Source organism: Lactuca sativa, chromosome 9 (genome assembly GCF_002870075.4).
Source record: "Lactuca sativa cultivar Salinas chromosome 9, Lsat_Salinas_v11, whole genome shotgun sequence".
In the NCBI taxonomy this organism is placed as follows: Eukaryota; Viridiplantae; Streptophyta; class Magnoliopsida; order Asterales; family Asteraceae; genus Lactuca; species Lactuca sativa.
Window position 1 is genome coordinate 53915821 of NC_056631.2, and position 13699 is coordinate 53929519.

The window sequence follows — 13699 nt, forward strand, 5'->3', positions numbered from 1 at the left end:
GACTCACCTCGCAGAGTAAAGCAATATATCCCAAACTCGAACGGTTGGTCTAGACTCCGATCCTCCATAGCCTCCAAAATCCACAGGTTGACCAAACCCTAAAGTCAACGGAAGTCAACATTCAAAGTTGACCCAACTCAACGAGTGCAACTCATCTACTCGTCGAGTTCCTTAGTACTCAGTAAATCACGAAAACCCGAGTTAACTCACCGAGTTTCTAGCCAACTCGTCGAGTCCATGCAGAGTCCATAAGATCGGGGGAAAACCCTAACCACTCGTTGAGTCGTTCCACCAACTCGTCGAGTTTACTCTGTATACAAAAATGGGAGAAGCCCGACTCAACTTGTCGAGTTGGATGCCCAACTCGTCGAGTTCTTCAGCCATTTCACATTAAACTCATTCTAGTCGATTCCAACGCTCCAAACTCCATATCCAACCTCCTAGGATAAAGTTTCCACGTAAAGTTGCTAACTTTACGATCATTCAAGGCCTCACAAGGCTAAAACACTCAATACTAAGCTCAAGAAAAGGTTTAGGACATGAAGATGGGTCAAAGCTTCATAAAGCTTGAGACTTTAGGCCTAAAGGGCCTAATAGTGTCCAGATCTGAGGTCTGAGATCCATAGCATGCTCACAACCATTAATGACTCAAGGAGAAGCTAGAAAGGGCCATAAACTCTCTAATGGAGAGATCTAACAAACAAGAAGTCAAGGTATTAACTTTTTACCTTCAAATGACTGCTACCACTGAGATGATGTCGGATCCAAAGACTCTTTCTTGTTCCAAGCTTCTTCTCTTCAAGGAATGCACCAAAAACCCACTCTTTATTAGCTCCAAACACTATCAAATGGAAGGTACTCGATTAGGGTTTGTCTTAGGGTGGTAAAGTGATGAGGGAGGCGGGGTAAAGGAGTTAAAGTCCTTTAAATAGGGTGCAAGGCCGAATAATTTGGGTTTCATCAAACAGACTCAACTCGTCGAGTCCAGTCCTCTGACTCGACGAGAAGACTTCATATCCCACACATCCTGATCATCTCCTACATGACGAGTTGGGACCAACCAACTCGTCGAGTAGGTCCTCTAATGTGAATAAAATTCTCAAGTTCCACATCCGGGAAATCGGGGTGTTACAAAAATCTCGGATCTAGGGTTTCCCAAACCCTGTCCAACTCGTCGAGTTGGTCCTCCCCAACTCGTCGAGTTGGTTTTTAAATTCCCACGTGCCCAATTATTCCAACACGTCGGGTTCTCACCCTTGAACTCGACGAGTTGGCCTTCTAGTTGAAGATTTTCTTTCCTTAATTATCCTTCTGAATTCCGGGTGTGACAGTTTTGATGATAATCCGCCATATTATAGACCAAAAACTAAACTCACAACAAAATCGAAATAGGGACCATATGATTAAGAAAAAAAATGGACCCCTACTACTACAATGATACAGGCACAAGGGTCGTTTATGTAATTTATTTATTATTTTGTTTCTAGGATTATATGCAGGTTGTGCTATAAGTATCCCTTTAACCAAGTTTACCCCCTAATATCAATCTAATCAATCATTTATTTTTGATTTGATATCATTTTTTTTTGTTTCTTTCCCTTTTTGTTTCTTTTTTGTTTTTTTGTTTCTTTTTGTTTATTATTATTATTATTATTATTATTATTATTATTATTATAAATTTCGATAACCATCTATAATTAATGACATTTTAAAATTTGGACAACATTATAAATTCGGATGACATTATAAAATTCAAACAACGATATAAAATGGAACAAAAGCAAAGATTATCTTTATTTTAGAAAGAAACCGATACCATTATCATCTATTGATAAATTGCAATTCACCCTAACCATTATGTAATGGTTGATTTACAAGGAGCATATTCAATACCTAATGTTTTGTCCAGACTTCTCCGTAAATACAAATCAAAATATTCGGCAACATAGATATACAATTACTCAAGTAAATGCTTTCAATCCGCATAATGCACCACACAAATGTAATATCGAACTAATTAATATTTATGATAAATAAAGATAAATTTTGCTTTTGTTCCGATTTATATAGTTGTTCGAATTTTATATTATTAATGTCGTCCGAATTTTATATTGTTATCGAAATTTATAATAATAATAATAATAATAATAATAATAATAAATTAAAAAAAAGGATGGAATTGAGAAAAAGAGATGATTTTTATAGCATACTAGGTGTGAAACCCGTGTAATACACGGGTTGATTTAAAAAGGATTAAACATTAAAATGTAAATAAAAAATATTTTTTAATGTACAATTTTAAAATAAAGAAAAAACATATTGATTGCAATTTAATATCATATATCATATATATGATATTTAATACTTTACATATATAAATATATGACTTTAATTTTAAAAATTGAAACAAGCTAAAATTTGACAAGTGGATAATATTTATTTCAAAAATACCATAAAATGACAAGTGTCAAAACTCATGAGAGATTGATATGTGGCAAAAAAAAAAAAAAAACAAAAACCTTCATTTATTAAGGAGGATTAGCACACTATATTGAAAACGCAGTGTAACGTCTATATTTTATCGTATGATGGAGGTATAAATAGAACCCATTCGACCGTTGCTATTTTTTTTTCAGTTCACCAATTAATCATTTCTTCTACAAGAAAAACCCTAATTTTTTCCCTCTTCAGTAATCGTCTTCAATTTGGCAATTTTCCAATTTACCGAAGAATTTTGAAACTTCAAAATTCGCTAATCTTTGAGGAAAAGACCGTATTTATCCCCTCGAAGTTGAACAGATCAGAGTTTTTGGCTTCTTTGTTAGAGGCATTTACGCAAACACTTAGTGCATTCATCTTGGTCGATCCATAGAAGATGGGAAGACGCAAAAATTCTTTGGCTGATAACCCTTCTAAAGATCGAGAAGGTTTCAAAAATTCTTCGGCTGATAAGGCTCCTAAAGGTCGAGAAGGTTCATGGAAAAAGATTTTTGAAGGACTGGCTAACTTGGTACAAGACCAACAGCGACAGCTTGAGTCCCTCCTAAAAGAAAGAAAATCCCTCGAAAAAAGAATCAGATCGCAGCACGATAGATGGGTCTTCGACGTTAAGCTATTAGAAGATTATATTTCCCAGGTGAGAACCCTAAATTTTCAATCTTTGGGTCTTAATAATTCTATTATTGCGCCCCTTGTTTATGGTCTTTAGTAAATTTAAGTTAATTCTATTTCTTGCTGTAAATATTGGTTGTTCCTATTCTTTCGGTCCTTCTTGATATGATATGTTGTTTTTAGATGATGAGAAACTCAAAAATTAAAGATATGGCTCGTGCTGTTGATGCTGCAAAGGCAAATTTGATCATATCTATGAAGCAAAAAGAAGCAATAATGCACAAACTAAAATTTGGTCAGTTGTTTCCTCTATTTAAATCCTAAATTCCCAAAAATTCTTGTACTTTGCAACCTTTGTTGCATTAGATTCATATATACACATTGGTTCTTGATCTCATCCACATTTCCATTTTGTTATTGCAGAAGATGCAGAAGATGATCGAGCTGATCTAAAACTTCTCTTTGATGAACTCTCTAAATTTCTACATGAGCCAAAAGTAAAGTCTATTCTTATACCCCATCGATATTCTCATGGCATTTACATCATTGATAAATGAAAACAATAGTAATCTTTAACTTATACAGCATCTAACAAGGAGCAACAGCAAGAACGCTGATGAGTCTGCACTGAAAGCAGAGAGGGATTTTGCATGGAATCAGTTCAAGAAAACCGATGCCCAATTGCAAGAACATGTCAAGAAAACCAAATCTGAAGTTGAAGCTGCAAATAACAGAATACAGAAATTAATCTCTGAATTGGAGCAATCACAGTCATTAAACATAGAAAAGAACAAAACGATTTCATCCTTACAAGATGACATGGCTGAGTTGGAATCTGATTCAAGAAAAAAGAGTGAAGAAATTTCAAGACTCACAAAAGAACTGGAGTTGTTACGTGGTGATTCTAATAAAAATAATAATAATCGTTCTAAGCTTTCTATTACACCTGTATTGCGTAGATGCACAGTGGATTCAGGAGGCATGTCTAGTCGTTCAAGTGACATGGTTGTGAATGAGAAGGTAATGAGAATGATTACACTGATTGATTCTTGTATGATCATATGAATGAATGATTTGAATTTTGAAAAGAAATATTTTTTATTTGCAGGGAGAGAGGAGAAGTTCTAAGAGAAAAGGAGGTGACACTGAACCAAGGCTGTTTACATCAAGATTTAAAGTTCCAAAGTTGAAGCACATGTCCACATAGTGAATTTAAGGGCATAAGTTGTATGTAGTGTGTAAAATTGTAGGCTCATATGGTTTATTTTGTGTAATTATCTAATTGACAATTTGACATTAACGAATGTAATGCATATTTTATAAAAGGTAAAATCTGTACATTACATACATATATATACACTGATTACCATAGTGGAAGCTCTTTGCCTACGTCATGATTTGTGTACACATATACCCTACATATACGTATATACTTGATTACTTAACACAAAGTACAAAAATGCACTCACATATTGATAAATTTGTTATAGGCCTGGGTTGGGTCCACCGGTAATACAGTTGGGACAATTTCCCTCAATTTATGTATGATTGTGTTAGCTGAGGTGGCTACTGCTTTATGCTAATAATACGAGATTGTGGGCCTAAGACATGATTTCCACTTAGAGCATGAACGATTGCAAGTTTAAGATCTTGCAGTGAAACGAGGTTTTTAGGCCGCGCGTTGCGGCGGAAGTTTGATCAATAATTTTGTGATACAATATGTTTTTTGAAGTTTTAGTTTCACCTGCGTGTAATGCTTTACTCACAATAACAACGTACTTTACATATTTTACTAATAGTTGTATAGGTAAAAATAGAGTATATTGGTTGTAAACATGTTTTTCAAATTTAAACAATCCATACATGGTTTTCAGACGATATGCCTTCCAAAGTGATGGAATAGGAAAGTGTTCGCAAACATACCCATACATGGTTTAGCCCATCAGGTGGTGTTTTACACCAGATGCTAAAGTAAAATGCTTTAATGTAAAAACATATGGTAGAGGCAAACTATACGTGACATCAAGTATCCTTTCAAATTAAGCAAATAAACCAATGTTTCTGCACCATTATTTCATATATTATGTAACGGTTCAAATTAGATATGATAAGCATGGGACAATGCACATATCTTATGAAACTTGACTATAAATACAAATTTTGAACCAAGTAACCAACATCAGTGACATTAACGGTCTCGGTTCCCATCAATTCCCAAATTTGAGCTTTAAAAGAAAATGGTTTTGAGGGTAAACATCGATTACATTCATGGAAAGCTCACTTGTCATGAGCTTTTTAACATTGGTGGACCTGCAAAACAAAAAGTAAAACGTTCAAGCCCATCACATATCTTGGCAGATTTTAGAGAAAAAAAAAATCTAAAAGGAATTGTCAACGGAAGACCAAATTACATTTATTGTCTGATATAGATTCATTACTATGACCTCCTCTCCTTAAATTGTGGAAGATGTTTCTAATCTTTCCCTGCTTAAAAAAACAACATCAAAATCTATAACTGCTTATGAAACTTAAGTAAAACAAATCACAATAGACAATAACAACTTTCTAGATCAAAACATCATCTATTTTTCTGAATTTTACACACTCAAAGCACAATCTTGCTTATGCTCTGATTTTTATGTCGAATTCTATGCAGGTCTATAAAAAAATAAGTACGAACACTAACATAAAAATAAAAAACATGCTTGGCTTCATTATATTATTATATTCAAAGGTTATCACCTAATTATGAATAAACATAAGCTTTATTTCTTAGGCTTTACATGTTAACTATTACCGGAAAGACAACTTAAAACTGTCAAAAGAAGGGAAAAAATTAAACAACGTTAAAAAAAGAGAGATAAGAATGATGCCAGGTAGCCAAGTTAAAGACTTACATCCCTATCTCCCATCATCGTCTTCATCAAATATAAAGTGGTTCTGAAGATTATATATTAGGGCTCGAAAATAAAATAAAATAAAACATAAAAAAAGGTGTAAAGAAGAGAAGAAAAAAACATCCAGACTATACAGTTCCATCAAATTGGTCGTCTTGGAAGGGTTTCACTCTGCAAGTTGCTCCTGTAAAAAAGAACAAAAAAACTATCCTAATAAAAAATCATTAATCAACTCTTTCATCTCATCCCAGAGGAAAAACTTTATTCACGTGTTTTCAACACCATACCATTGAGAGTCGTAGATCGAATCCATCATCTAGATTTTCACAAAGGCTTTCATCCTCTCTTGAAGTTCTCCTTGTCGTTTCTCTCGTATCTTCTTTCCTTCAAACCACATAGAAGTGGAGTCATAGAGCACAAAACCGGGAAAAAGGCAGAGCATGGAGGGTAACATGAGTGATTTTCTTGAGATCTAATAACAGATTGACAATTAAGCTTATAGTTACTTGAAGTGTTTGAAAGGAATCAAAATACGCTTCTTGTTATAATTTTCTCTTAGGCATTTCATTTGGTAAGCCCAAATTTGAGAAAAACCTGAAATATAAGAGATGAACCACAAAATCAAAACACACATGAGAGAGAGACCTTGGTAAGGGCTTGGAACTACCTCTTTGGAAAGCTTGTAGAAAAAACAACCAAAAAAAAAGAAACAAACCCTTGGTTTCCAAACAACCAGTAGCAAGGCCAATAGTAAAAAACCCTTTTTCCCGAACTTGTTCATCTTTATCCAGAACGAAATATGTTTTTAAAACTGTAGAGATAAAAAGCAATAACGGATGGTTGAACAAGAACAAACGATTTTTGGTTGCTTCGATCTCTGTTACGTGGTTGATGAAAGAGAAGCCGACGGTAGCAGTAGAGGGTGGTGGTGGTTGTGAATGGTTGCTTCTAAGGTTAGAGAGAAGGAGGAAGAGAAGTTGTGCTGTTTTGAACCGATGGATTCATTAGGAAGCGTGAGAGTTTTGAAGAGATAGCGGGGGAACAGGGAGTCAGTGGAACAAAGTCTTCAAGCTACAGTGTGCATTGTAGGTTGATGTGCTCTTATCTACAGTTATAACATTTTGAAAAATGTTAATGTTTACAATGCCAGTTTAGCCTCATTCATCAAGTTTAGAAAGAGAAATTAATGAGCCATTAATTTTGATTGGTTTTAGTATTTAAATGATTATTTGACTAAAATAATAACATAAAATCACTTGCAAGTCTTGCACATATAGAAAAATGAAATTTCATGCGGCAAGAAGTCATTTCTTAGTGGCATTGCAAAAACCTTTTGTAAGATGCGATGCGGAAGGTCTTATATTAGACCATCTGCATTGTCTCTTGCAAATGATATTTGCAATGTCACGTCAACTTTAAAATGTGTCATATGGGTATTCATCTTTCATACCATATATTCTCAACATATTTCTGAAAGTCTTGCATTGTGGACCCCACCCTCCACCATCATAAGCTTTTATTTATATAATTCATTTTTTATTTTTACTTAAGTATTTTCAAATTACCATCATATATAATTAAAATATCCATTTGGCACATTTAATTTTATATTACAAACACTTGAATATATATATATATATATATATATATATATATATATATATATATATATATATATATATATATATATATTAGTATATTTAGGTTTTTAAATATAAATGAATTATTGAGATGTCACTGAGGACCATTTTTGAAAGAGTGTTAATTATTGATGTGAGAGATAATTGCAAAACTGAACGTGTCTTAATTGAAAGATGAGTTGATATTGCATTGATGTGGATGACCTCGACTCACATCTAGCATACTCCAAGGTTTGTTGGCTATAGCACGGAACAGTACAATCTCAACCCAACTCATACAATATGTCGACATATAACAGATAATATCATATATAGATAAACATACAGTATCACAGGCAGTCCTACATATCTACCCGACTAGCATATCAAAACTAGCATGCATATCTATACCATACTCAGCATATTAACAATATCAGGTTATCAAACGAATGGGTCCACCTTAGTGCCTTCGACCTGAAAGTATAGTGAGGAAAACTCACTTCACAATGCCAAACTGTGCTGAAACCTCCGAGTGTTGACTCACGGAAAATACCGAACTATCAAAGTAAACAAACATCCAATCAACAATTGGAATACCATTCTTGAATAAGGCCTCATACTTAAGGTAAATGTCCATTTTACCCTTTCCCTAATTGGGCCAAGGCCCAAGGCCGAATCTTGATCCAAAAGGCCCGTATTACTTCAAGGCCCACACTTGGCCCAATTTTCCCAATTGCGCCCAACTCCTTATTGGGCCTTATCCTAAGGTCCAACTCTCTAATCAGCCCAAACACACTAATATCTAGAAGTCCAAAGAGGGCCTAAGCATTCAAGCCCAAAAGGTGGCCTAAGCATTCAAGCCCAAAAGGTGGCCCAAAACATGAAGTCCAAACAGGAGGCGTACACGGGGCGTAACCCTTCGGTACGCTGGGTGTACTCTGCCTCGCATTGACCACCATTAGAGTGGTTGACTCAGTACGCGGGGTATACCCTCGCAGGTCTTAAAATCCTTATAAGTGCTTAATGGATTAAGCACCTAAGCTCAAAGTTCAGATCCATGACTCAAAAGTACTCTAGAATCATAAAGTCTCAAACTTTAAGACTTTAGACGTCCAAAAAGTCCTTAATACATGGTCTTAATCCATTAAGACCTCCTATAAAGAACAAGGAACCAAACTAGCTAAAGGGACCTCATTTTTATTCCTTAGGACTCATCTAGGGTCTGAAAGGACAGCCCAACACGTCCAAAACAAAGCATACATAACAATGAGACTTTTGGGACAAGAATAACATCATAAAGCTACCAAGATGAGATCCAAACAAACCAAGCATAAAGATGGTAGCTTTTTTACCTTCTGGAGCTTCTTTATGAAGTGATGATCCAAGATCTACTAGCTTGCTTCACTCTCCAATCACCTTGATGCAACTTCTTCTTCTTCAACCACACAAGAAATACACTCTTAGCTCTCTCTCTCTCTCTCTCACACACACACACACACACTAGAGAAGTTAGGGTTTTCCAAAAACGATTCTGGAACTTAGAGGCTAAAAAGATGGGGGGTAAAGGGTCCATAAGGATGCTTAAATACTACACAAACCCTAAAAATTAGGGTTTTCACCCGAACACACTTACCGCCAGCATATATATGTGTTTGCACAACGTATTAAGGTGTGCCCTAGTACGCTTAGCGTACCCATATGTACGCCCATCGTATTACGCCCATCGTAAACTTCAAGGGCCAAAACGACAATTTAAATTATCAAAGGAAGAATTTGAAAATACCTGAAAGACCGGGATGTTACATTAGAATTTAATTTCGTCGTAAACATGAAATCACATGTTTTTATGGTTCAGAGTCTATAAGAAGTATTGAACATTGTTAGGAAACTTGTAGATAACTTAAAACAACGATTCAATTCTAAGAACATGTTTATATTTAGTTAGTAAAGTTAAGTTAAGTTAAAGAATTTGTTTTGACTAAATAACTTGACAAGTAAAGTAACATTAGAGCTTATTAGTGTTCTTAGTACAAGCCTAGATTAGTAAATAATTCGTACATCAATTGATAATCAACTCACATCATAATGAATAGAATTTGAATCGAAATTGTTTCTCAATTGATTTTCCAAAAACTTATTCTTTAGGAGTTTTGAATTTGTTGACCATCGAATCGAAGTCTCAAAATTTTCACCATTTGGCCATTAAAGTTCTAACGGGGATAACTAAGTTCTTAAACTTTCAATCTTGTCACAATTTAGCCATTAGGACATGCTATAGCATGTTTGTAGGATTCCCTACTTATGTGGCATGCCACATAAACAGTTTTAACTCACCTGTATCAACGTGGCATCAACATAAATTTCTAGAAGTCTATGTGGCAATTCTCTTATCTCTAGGTTGCGATTAATTACAAAAAGAAAAAAAATGTTGAAAAGAGTCGTTGGGCACTTCTTCCCCAATGGTTCGTTTCGAATCCATGTTTAAGCATTTATCGCCCATGAAATTGGCCACGAAATAGTGATGCATCCAAGAGATTGGCTAGGAAATGGCATCCTATTCTTCAATTTTTTTCTCCCATGCATGTACAAAAAATTGAAGAACAATGCTTGCCTTTCATCCGTTTGTGTGTGTATCCCCGATAACAACAAGAAATTGAGAGCACCCCTTATTTGAATCGATGCATGTATGAAGAAGATGGTCCAGTGGTGGTATTTTACATGTGTATGAAAATGATTAGGTAGAGATGGTGAAAGGTTTGGTGCAAAGAAAGCCAATGGTCGTGTTTTCGTTCTTTGGTAAATATGATCTTGTACGGTGGTCGATCTATGGTGAATTAAGAACATGGTGAAGTGATTTATGGTTGTGATTACTAGTGGGGTTAAACTTCTTTTCCTCCTCGATGGACTTGTAGGTGTGGTCACAAAACAAAATGAGAACAAGGGACATGGGGATGATGATGCGTGAAGGCTGGAGATGATGATGAATCATGTTGTGGTAACAATATTGGTGTTGATGTGGCTGTGATCGTAATTAACATGGGTAAATGATGATAATGGAAAATACATAATGAACAGAAGGTAAATGTGGAGGTTGTGTTAGAGGAAATAAGGTTTATATTGGAGATATGGATACCCCTTGGATCATGTGAACACTTTCCAAACTGATATTTCTACCCTATGCCTGGGTTGCAAGAAATTCAGCTTAGGATAATCCAAGAGGACACTTATGATTCTAGGCACAGAGATCATAAGCCAAATTGCTAGGAAGATTCTGTGTTCGTTTGAAGAAAACAAGAGCTAATAGTTTTTGCGTCTCTTCTCATAGAGAAGATTCGTTTATATAATAAACAAGATTAGGGTTTCTCTCAGGGCTGGCCATCATTGGTTGCTTTGGAAGCAATCCAGGAAATCCAAAATTTAATGAGGATTTAAGGTTTTTAAAACTAATGAAAATTATTTGGGCATTCCAAGCGTGATTGAAATACATCAAACTTCTTCTTCAGATATATTCATCGTTCAGTGATGTATTTCAATTCAAAATCAGCGATGTATCGTATGTGGGACCCCAGCCAGGGGCACTGCCCCTTGGACCCCGCTAGAGGCACTGCCCCTAGACCCTGCTCGCTGACCTGGTAGCAGGAACCTATCCAGGGGATCTGTTCCTTGGACCCCGCTAGGGGCGTTGCCCCTAGACCCCACCAAAGGGACACTGCCCATTTGGAAACCCCGGACCTAGGGGTGCTTCCCCCCAGATCCCCAACTTGTCGTCGAACCGGATTCTGATTCGATCTTATATATGCGTGCACTTTGCACAAACTTGTACATATATTAGAGTACAAATTATGAAGCCCCTTAGCTCACTTGTTAGTTCCACTTACATAAAATGACATGGTGACACTAAAATCCCCAACAATCCTCCCTCATTTTAGTGTAACCCTTGAACAAACATAACCTTATCAAAACAAACCAAACTAGTACATAACGAAAATATCGAAGTGATTGAATTTCCACTTAGTATCATACATTTGCAAATACTCGAGAATCAGGGTGTTCTAAGAATTGAACTCATCATCTCATTTGAATACCAGAAAGTAAAATACATACTAATTTATTGAATTTCTAGCAAAATACAACTTGACACTATTATAATGCCATGTGTCCCAATCCTCTCATGATCGTATCAACGTTAAGTCCACAACCTCTTGAAATAAGGCTACACTTCACAATCACGTAGGTAACTCCTTTCCATGTATCTGCACATACATTTTTCAAAGGAATTATTAAGAAGTTAAACTTTAACTTGGCTAACTTGTAGAACGGAACATATACCTGGGATGAATACTTCATGTGTTCCAATCTCTAAGTATGATCATTCCACATTGAATTTAACTCCTAGCATTATATTAGGAGGGAATTGGGTGTCTCATCATTACAGAATTAAATGGACTTTAATCCCTTCCCGATTACAGGCTTGTGTACTAAGTGTCTTATCAGACCTTTAGTCAAGTGATCCGCCAATTTTTTTTTTTGTGATTTCACAAACTCAACCGAAATCACACTATTCATGATTAGTTCTCTAATCATGCTATGTATAACACCTAGGTGTCTAGACTGGCCATTATAAACCCGACTGTATGCCTTAGCCAAAGAGGTTGCACTATCAAAAAGGAGAGAAATAGGTGATATCTGTTTAGACCACAAAGGAATATCATAGACTAAATTCCTTAGCCACCCTGCTTCTTTACTAGCAGCTGCTAACGCAACAAACTCAGATTCCATTGTTGAGTTTGTAATGCAAGATTTCTTCTTGGAAGCCCAAGATATGGCACCTCCCCTAAGCAAGAATACCAAACCAGAAGTTGAGGAATGGTCCTCCATGTTGGTTTTCCAACTTGCATCCGAATGACCTACTAAATCTGAAGGACTCCCTAAGTAACTCAAACCATAATCCTTGGTTCATTTGAGATACTTAAACACTCTATTCATTGCTTGCCAGTGTTGGATACTAGGATTACTAGTGTACCTGCTCAACTTACCCACAACAAAGCAATACCAGGTCTGGTACTTGTCATGACATACATCAAGCTACCAATAACCTTAGATTATTCCACTTGTGAAATTGGAAAGCCATTATTTGGCATTAATTTCACACTTGGATCCATAAGAGTACTCACAAGAGAACAATTGGTAAAATTAAACCGCTTGAGAATTTTCTCGACTTTGAGTCATTACCAAACCTTTGTTCATCCTTTTAATTCTTATTCCAAGAATTACATCAACCTCTCCTAAATCTTTCATGGAAAACTTAGACGATAATAATTTCTTTGTTTCATTTACTTGATTTTGATCGGTACCAAAAATTAACATGTCATATACATATAAGCAAATGATCACTCCAACTCTAGTAGCATCATCAAATCTACTATAAACACATTTGTCACATTGGTTTGTCTTGAAACCAGAAGACAAAATAACCTCATCAAATTTTTGATGCCATTGCTTAGGCGCTTGTTTCAGCCCATACAAAGATGTGACAAGTTTACAAACCATATGTTCTTTATCGAGCATAATGAAACCTTTTGGTTGTTTCATGTAAACCTCCTCATCAAGATCACCATTTAAAAAGGCTGTTTTCACATCCATTTGTTGAATAACCAGATTGTGAATACTTGCCAAGGCAATCAACAATCTAATAGTAGAAATATGAGCAACCGGAGCATACGTATCAAAATAGTCAACACTGGTTTGTTGTCTAAAACCTTGAATGACTAACCGGGCTTTGAATTTGTCAATAGTCCCATTAACATTCATTTTCTTTTTGAAAATCCACTTTCAACCAAGTGGTTTAGAACCTGGAGGAAAATCAGACAACACCCATGTGTTGTTTTCAAGGATTGATGACATTTCATCATTAATTGCTTCCTTCCAAAAGGCACTATCACGAGACTCCATGGCCTCTTGATATATCTTAGGATCATCTTCAATACTATAGCAATAAGAGTATTCAAGATTAATTTAACCCCTTGAACCTTCCACTAAATACAGTTGGAAGTTGGATCCGACATTTTTCGC

At 35.7% G+C, this 13699-nt stretch overlaps 1 protein-coding gene and 1 long non-coding RNA gene across 2 annotated transcripts; one reads left to right on the plus strand and one right to left on the minus strand.

The window, feature by feature from the left end:
- The first annotated feature begins 2624 nt into the window (after positions 1–2624).
- On the plus strand, positions 2625–4482 carry LOC111921195 (uncharacterized). Its single transcript, XM_023916759.3, has 5 exons — positions 2625–3136; positions 3295–3406; positions 3535–3608; positions 3697–4131; positions 4220–4482. The coding sequence occupies exons 1-5, from the start codon at positions 2876–2878 to the stop codon at positions 4316–4318; spliced, it is 981 nt and encodes a 326-aa protein (XP_023772527.1). The 5' UTR covers positions 2625–2875; the 3' UTR covers positions 4319–4482.
- Positions 4483–5128: 646 nt separating this feature from the next.
- On the minus strand, positions 5129–7143 carry LOC111921194 (uncharacterized). The gene is made up of 4 exons (XR_002860111.3): positions 6296–7143; positions 6009–6192; positions 5523–5595; positions 5129–5421 (listed from the first exon to the last, which is right to left on the minus strand). It is a non-coding gene; the product is annotated as an uncharacterized LOC111921194 (long non-coding RNA).
- Between the last annotated feature and the right edge of the window lie 6556 nt (positions 7144–13699).